Here is an 8,455-nt window from a genome sequence, read left to right on the forward strand (position 1 = left end):
AGATTCAGTTTTATCACCTACTTCGATTGCAGTCTCTCTCTCTCTCTCTCTCTCTCTCTCTCTCTCACACACACACACACACATACACTTACACACGCACATGAATATATGTACAATAATGCCTCGATATACGAGTTAATTTGTTCCCGTAGACCGTTCGTAAAGCAAAAAGGCGTAAAGCAGAGCAATAATTTCCCATAGTAGCAATGTTATAAATCGTAATTCGTTCTCAGAAAAATATTTCACCTATAAAATTTATAATACTCGTAAATGAATGGCAATAAAACAACAGTAGAATGTAAAGAATATTATTTTACGTGAAGTAAAAAGAATGTCCAGATCGTTTAAAATAAAAAAATATTATTATTATAATCGTTTTCTGAATCACATTCACTCGGACTGGACTCTCGCACATCATCAATTGTAGACGCGATCGCCCGATTCACAAGCACCCGTAGACGGACTTCTAGATTTCTTTTTAGGAAAGAAGTCTAAAGTTGTTTGTTTACTCTTTTACTCTTTTACTTGTTTCAGTCATTTGACTGCGGCTATGCTGGAGCACCGCCTTTAGTAGAGCAAATCGACCCCAGGACTTATTCTTTGGAAGCCTAGTACTTATTCTATCGGTCTCTTTTGCCGAACCGCTAAGTTACGGGGACGTAAACACACCAGCATCGGTTGTCAAGCGATGTTGGGGGGACAAACACAGACACAAACACATACACACACATACATATACATATATATATACATATATACGACGGGCTTCTTTCAGTTTCCGTCTACCAAATCCACTCACAAGGTGCCACGCAGTAGGACTGAACCCAGAACCATGTGGTTGGTAAGCAAGCTACTTACCACACAGCCACGTCCTCGCCTAGAAGAAGCTTTTTTTTTTTTTCGCTCTCAATAAATTTCTTGGTAACACGCAGAAGCATTTGTGGCGATAGAAACTTTTGCACTTCGTTCGAAATTTGGATTCTGTGCATGAAAAATAAAACCCGTAAACCCGGGGTCTCGTGAAACGGGTCATCTTAAAATGAGTTGCTGAGAAGTTCCTGGTTTTAAGAATGTCAAGAAACGCCTGTTTGTAGGCCTATCCTTCCAAGTTCTTTTACAGGTCTTAGAATAACTGAAAGATCGCTGCAATAATTGTGTGAATCCGAGAGGGGATTCTTTTACCCAAAGCCAGAAACTTTTCAGCTCACCCTCCTATATTCATATACATAAATAACATATATATATATATATACACAGTCCCACTGCTCGGCGCCTTGGGCAAGTATCTTCTACTGTAGTCCAAGGCCAATCAGTGGATTGTAAGTGAATTTAGTCAAGGGAAATTCTGTCAAAACCTGTCGTAATCATATCTGTCTATCTATCTATCTATCTATCTATCTATCTATCGATCTATCTATCCGTCTGTCTGTCTGTGTATGTATGTACAGATAGATAGATAGATAGATAGATAGATAGATAGATAGATAGATAGATAGATAGATAGATTTGTTTTGTTTTTGTTTGTCAACGCTCCTTCGTTGCTATTTGACAAACAAAAACAAAACAAACGACTTACTGCTTAATCAAACTGAACAAACAGTCGATTACTTAGTTGGGTATTTAACCAATTGACCAATAATAAAGGAGTGAATCAGTACGTGTGTTAATAATATTGGCATAACGACCCTCACTCGACGCAAAATTTATTGTCACTATTTCGTACATAACATGTAATCGATAGAATAAGTAAGAAGTTTACAAAGAAAAAGTCCTGGGGTCGATTTCTTCGACTAAAGGCGTGCTCCAGCATGACCACAGTGAAATGACTGGAACAAGTAAAAAAATAAAAGAATATACATCATACATACATACATACATATTTGTATAAATATATAGTATATATATATATAAAGTCTGTCATACCGGCCATGACGAAGGGAAATAGCCCTGAAACTCGAGTCGCCTTTATATATTTATATTTATATATTTATATATTTGATCCTTTATATTGAACACTCAATATTTCATCTACATTCAATACTTTCTTTCATGGTGCCATCCATTTTTATTTTATTTTATTTTATATTATATATTGTATATTATATTATATATTGTATATTCCATATTCTATACCCCACATTGGTTCTGCAGGAATATAAATAAAACATAAAAAACAGACAGTGTTGGAACTCTTTTAAACAAAATAATATATTCCTCTATACACAATCATACAAAAAACCCACCTATTTTGTATTTATTTTTACTCGCATATATATATATATATATATATATATATATATATATATACACACACACATAACAAGCAGAAATACAAAGCGTATGCGCGCGCGTGTGCTTTTGTGTGCGCGTGTGTGTGTATGAAATTACGGAGAGCCGAGATGCTCTATATTTATGCTCATTATTTTCACAATGTGATTTTGCATAAGTGTTTCTTTGACTGCTTGAATGCAATTTTTTGAAAACTATTTATGTTTTCATCACCATCAGTAGCAGCAGCAGCAGCATTCAGTAACATCCCCCACCACTACCACCACCATCATCGTCGTCATCGTCATCGTCATTATCACTATATTTAATTCACTGAAAAACAGCTTTGAAACCACGTCGTCAATGGAGTGAAGTTTACTCATCATGAAAACAGTTTATACTTCCGCAAACATTACATAAGGTATGATACTTGAAAACCACTCTTAAAAATCTTTCTCTTCAACTGGCTAAACATTTATTCGTCATTCCATACATTTGTTTGTTTGTTTGTTTCTCTCCTTCATATTTCATGATGTGAGTCAATGAGAAGTTTATACATTATATTCATCTTTTGAGAAAGAAAAGAGCTGTTACGTTCGCATCTTAACCTTTCTCACTCAGCCACACTTCCAATTTTATAATATCGATTACTCACTTTCTACTTCCTCTCTCTCTTTCTCTTTCTTTCTCACTCTATCTCTCTCTCTCTCTCTCTCTCTCCATCACCGCCTCTCTCTGTCTCTCTCATTGTCTAACTTTCTTACTTTCTCTTTTCTCCGTCTATCGGTATGCCTATCTGTGCAATTATCTCTTTTATCTACAGGGTGAGACAGAAGGGACGGACGTTTTTGAAATATTCACAAGATCATTAATTTTAGCTGCAAACAAATTTTATTGACATCAATGTGCTTGTATTGAATTAGCATTTGTCAAAATTAAGTGTGGAAAACAACATCCATCATGTGATGTCCGTTTTCATTGACGCATTTCTGAAGGCATTCTTGGAAGTTGGCCTCCAGTCTCTCCCACATTGCTTTGTGACTAGTCTCATGGTTTCAACTGTTGTCCAATGACCAATTTGTACGGGTGGAAATGCAGGTTTTCATGCAAAATACGCCTTACCGATCGATTACCGATGCCAAATCCAGTGGAATGCCTTCGAGCAGAGCTATTCGGACTCTGTATCAAAGCTTGTCTGACGCGTTCCATATTTTCCGGGGTCCGTACCGTTCGTGGCGCCCCCACTAGTCTTCTATACCTCGTTTACGAAGTGCATTCACCCAACGTAAGATTGTGTTACGAGTGGGAACAGCCTGATCTCGGTAAATGTTGAAGAGGCGCCGAAACTCACGCTGAACTGCTATGACAGACTCGTTAGTCTCCACGTATCTGTCGTAGGCAAACTCACGATGCTCTATCGTCCATAGCGCCATGGCTTCACCCGGAGAGAAAAAAATGCTAAGACACCACGGACCGAATGGTACTTGTCAGACATATGCCCCCGTCAGTGACTTCCATAAATAATAATGATAATAACATCAGCAAAAATTACTTTAGGACTGAGAACGGAGTACCCCATTAGTCAAATGGTTTTATATATTTCTCTGAAGTTATATATTTGAGTGTTTATAAAATTATTCATTTATATTCAAGTTCTTAACTAACGTATATATAAATCAACAGCAATAAGATCCATTATGGTAGATTCTGAGAAATATATTTTGTGCCAATCGATACGTTTTCTGTTCTTTTCTCTCCATTCTGTAGAAGAGCGTTGGCTCGAAAATGTTAAAAGCTTCTACCATTTTTCCTGAGTGCTAAATTTATACACTCTCTTAGTTGCTCAATCACATGTGTCTTTTTTTTTTGTATATTTTTGAACCGTATAATGTATGTATATGCAGATATATACATATGTGGGATCTATTTCAAAACGGGGGCACCAGTTTTCATTTATGTTTTATGTAGTGTTTTTGGTACCGAAAGACTTTCAAACTTCGTATACTTATCTATTTTGTGTTATAGAACAGAAAAAAAATTTTGTATTCGAATTTATTTCATGTAAAAAATTGTCTTATTTCGATAATTTCTACTAATCACTGACGTCTATTCAGTTGAAAACAGTTAGCGCTGTAACGGTGTATACCGTATTAATCCCCTAACCCTAACTAGACTGTTAACCCTAACCCTAACCCTAAAACTAACCCTAACTCTAGAATCCGAACTCTAAAATTGTTACACACATAGATACGCACAGCGTAATTTATTATATAAACAATATATGCGTATAAATTACGATTAAACAGGATGAAATATGTCACAGGGAATAACATTTTTATGACCGCCCAGCAGTAACTCTATTTAGCTGAATAGACGTCAGTGATTGGTTGAAATTACAGAAATACGACAACTTTAACATGGAATAACTTGCGATGTACGTTTTTTTGTTAAGAAGACTAAGAGTAAAAGATGTTTTATATGACACATTCTACCAGTGTCCCAAGTTTCAAAGTGTTTCGTTAGTGTTTCGTTAAGAAAATACTGGCGCCCCCGTTTTGAAATAGATCCCATATGTGTGTGTGTATGCATGTGTATAGGTGTGTGTGACGTTATTACTGAGCTGAATTACAAAAATATATGCTTTTTATTGAAAATCTGAATATCTAAAAAATTTAAAAATACAAACTGGATATTAAATATTACTTTAGTTTTGTGTCATTTACGTAATCTTGTTAGTGTGACAGTTCTGTTAATTTTTTGTTCTTCTTTTCTTTCAGCAACTCATGCTAGGATGGTATCGCACAGAACTGTTCAAGTGTCATGAATCGCTACACACGATTTACGATACGGAAAAAATTATTTGTTATCGTACTTTGCCTAACTCTACCATGGTATTACATATCCAGCTATCTCCAAAACTTCGACAATTATGAATCAGTAACGGGCCAATGTGTCTTGCCGAACATCGACCCGTTTGATGAATCCATAAAACAATTCATCCGTAAACTCAGTCCGTTACAATGTTCTAAGAACAACGATTTCAGTTACCTTGACAACAAAGGTCGAGTACATTTGAACTGGACAGCTGGTCGTCTTCTTGGATTTCACCGAAATCAGACATACTGTGTGTGCAATGTTATCAACAGATACGATGATGATGATCATATCCTATACCAACCTGCCCGGACAGTGGATTTTCCCATGGACATACCTTCTGACTTCTTCCGTATTACATGCGCGGATGAATCTGGCTCCTCTTACAGTAATCTACACGCTCACATTTTCCCTACAAATATCACAAATGAAAAAGTTAAAAAAAGGTCAAACACTCGGAAACAGTATAATGTTTTTATATTTGGGGTCGATTCTGTGTCCAGGTTAAACTGTTTGAGAATGCTTCCGAAAACCTATAAGTATCTCACCCAAGAATTAGAGGCGTTTGATTTTCAAGGTTACACCAAAGTTGGAGATAACACTTTCCCGAACATGGTACCATTACTCACAGGGATGCATCCTTATGAAGAGTCATCGAAATTACCTTATGTAGATCCCTCATATCATTTTTATGATTCTTACCCTTTGTTATGGAAGAACTTTTCCGATGCCGGTTACATCACGATGTTTGCAGAAGACGAACCGTTACTGGGTATTTTTAACTATTTATCAAAAGGTTTTAACCAACAACCAACTGATCATTATATGCGACCGTTTTGGCTTGCTTTGGATGACACTCACCCTAGCAATAAGTTTATTAGTCCCTTCTTGTTAATGTTGGAGAATCATGAAGTCCAGCTTAGTAAGTCTTCGACTCTTTGCTTCGGAAATATTCCCAAACACGTTGTCTTGATGAATTATTATAAATATTTCACAATGAAATACAAACATACACCTCGGTTTGGATATTCCTGGTTAACAGAACTTGGTCATAGTCATTTAAACATTGTACAGTTGGCTGACAACGATTTTGTTAATTTCTTAACATCTTTAAAGGATAATGGTCAACTAGACAACAGTTTTTTGATTTTCATGAGTGATCATGGACACAGGTTCGATTCTATACGCCATACGTTAATTGGACGCATTGAAGAAAGAATGCCGCTTTTTTTAATGACAATACCCAAAGGTTTCAAAAGAGACTATCCAAGCGCAGCAGCTAATCTGCTCGCTAATACTAAAAAACTGACAAGTCCGTACGATCTCCATCAAACATTGAAGGATATTCTGTCAACTGATTACGAAAATAACAATGCAAAGAGATTTACATTGACAAAAGGAGTGAGTTTATTTAGCAGAATCAGTAAGCAAAGGAGTTGTGCAGATGCTGGCATTAGTGAAAACTACTGTCCGTGTTATAAAATAAAACCTTTAAACACAACAGAAAATAATGTGAGTCGCTCTATAGCCAAGTTTATTCTTGACAAAATTAATTCTCTTCTCCAACCCTGGAGAGGTATATGTAGCAATTTAAAACTGAACAGTATAAAAAGCAGTGATAAAATTGTCCCTCATGCAAGTCTGAGAGAAGAATATGGTTTCTTTGCGTCTTTATTGAATCACCCGGAACCGGAAGAGGGTACTTACACTGTTGTTGTTGAAACAATACCTGGTTTATCTTTGTTTGAAGCCTCAGTGAACTACAAAAGCAACACCGATATTAGTCTCTATGGAGAAATAAGTCGAATCAACCGATACGGTAACCAATCAGATTGTATAAGGAACAAACGGATGAAACTATACTGCTATTGTATCGCGTAAGAGCGGTCCTGGAGACTAGTAGCATTGCGCATGCGTAATGACATACTTCACCACACACTGACACTACACTTCTCTTTCACCTACCACGTAATTTTATTTATATTTATATGTAGAAAAAAAAAGACTAAAAATAGAACCGATTGAAAGCAGACAGTATTATACACACACACATACATATACAGTTCGTTTTTGTATTTGGTTTACAAGGTTCTGTATAAGAACTCGTGCATTGAAACGAATCTTGTTGTATCTTGGGAGGGTCATTATAAAAATAAATACAGACGCAGTTGTGGCTGTGCGGCAAGATGCGTGCTTCCCAACTACATGGTTCCGGGTTCAGTCCCTCTGCATGGCAACTTGGGCAAGTGTCTTCTACTGTAACCTCAGGCCAACCAAAGCCTTGTGAGTGGATTTGGTAGACGGAAACTGAAAGAAGCCCGTCGAAAGTGTGTGTGTGTGTGTGTGTATTTGTGTATGTATTTGTGTGTCTGTGTTTGTACCTCCACCATCCCTTGACAACCGATGTTGGTGTGCTTATTTCCCCGTAACTTAGCGGTTCGGCCTAAGATACCGATAGAATAAGTACTAGGCTTACAAAGTCCTGGGGTCGATTTGTTCGACTAAAGGCGGTGCTCCAGCATGGCCGCAGTCAAATGACTGAAACAAGTAAGATAATAAAAGAATAAAAGAATAGGCACTGGCTTAGTTTCACTTCTTTATTGTTAAGCAACAATAAAGAAGTAGAATTGTGACAGTTCATGTTTTGATATTATCTCCCAAGATACACGATGTGCATGTGTCTTTGTGTGTGTATGTGTGTGTATGTATGTATGTATGTGTGTGTGTGTATGTGTGTGTGTGTGTGTGTGTGTGTGTGTGTGTGTGTGTGTAGTGGAAGCCGCTTATTGTAATAACGGGTAATGTTTCCAGTCAAAGTCACTGCCTCCCAAACACGCTCAGGATAATGATTAATTTGGCCAGTCTGCTATTGTTATCTAAATGGTTCCGTCCCAAAGCGATCGTAATAAGCGGATTCCAATACATATATTTAAGTCTGTGTGTATGTGTTTGTGCGTACTTGTGTATACGACCACTTGTAAATAGTGTGAATAAAATCTAAATATTTTACTATTCCCGCTGTTTCTGTTTTCTGTGATGACACTAATTGTTTTTTTTTTATCATTATGCAGATGTAGACATGGTTGTATGGTTAAGAAGCTTGTTTTGCAGTCACGTGGCTTCGAGTTCAGTTACACTGCGCAGCCCTTTGGGCAAATGTCTTCTACTCTAATTCTGGGTCGACAAATACCTTGTGAATTTGGGTGACGGAAACTGTATGAAAGCGCTTGTCGTATACATACATACATACATACATACATACATATATATATATATATATATATATATATATATATATATATATATATATATA

The 8,455-nt window shown here is 36.7% G+C and overlaps 1 protein-coding gene across 4 annotated transcripts in view; it reads left to right on the forward strand.

Moving 5' to 3' along the window:
- Window positions 1–8,455, forward strand: part of LOC106882255 (hypoxia-inducible factor 1-alpha) — a 75,351-nt gene that overhangs the window by 13,770 nt on the left and 53,126 nt on the right. The window contains exons 2-3 of one of the 4 annotated variants that reach the window (XM_014932799.2): window positions 2,509–2,689; window positions 5,046–8,247. The exons of 1 other annotated variant lie outside the window; for it this stretch is intronic. In XM_014932799.2, the coding sequence (XP_014788285.1) occupies window positions 5,089–7,023 (1,935 nt within the window). In that variant the 5' untranslated portion in view covers window positions 2,509–2,689; window positions 5,046–5,088 and the 3' untranslated portion in view covers window positions 7,024–8,247. Of the gene's footprint in view, window positions 1–2,508; window positions 2,690–5,045; window positions 8,248–8,455 lie in introns of those variants that run through there. 2 more of the 4 variants (XM_052969769.1, XM_014932722.2) reach the window with 2 other exon arrangements.

This window comes from Octopus bimaculoides, chromosome 7 (genome assembly GCF_001194135.2).
Source record: "Octopus bimaculoides isolate UCB-OBI-ISO-001 chromosome 7, ASM119413v2, whole genome shotgun sequence".
In the NCBI taxonomy this organism is placed as follows: Eukaryota; Metazoa; Mollusca; class Cephalopoda; order Octopoda; family Octopodidae; genus Octopus; species Octopus bimaculoides.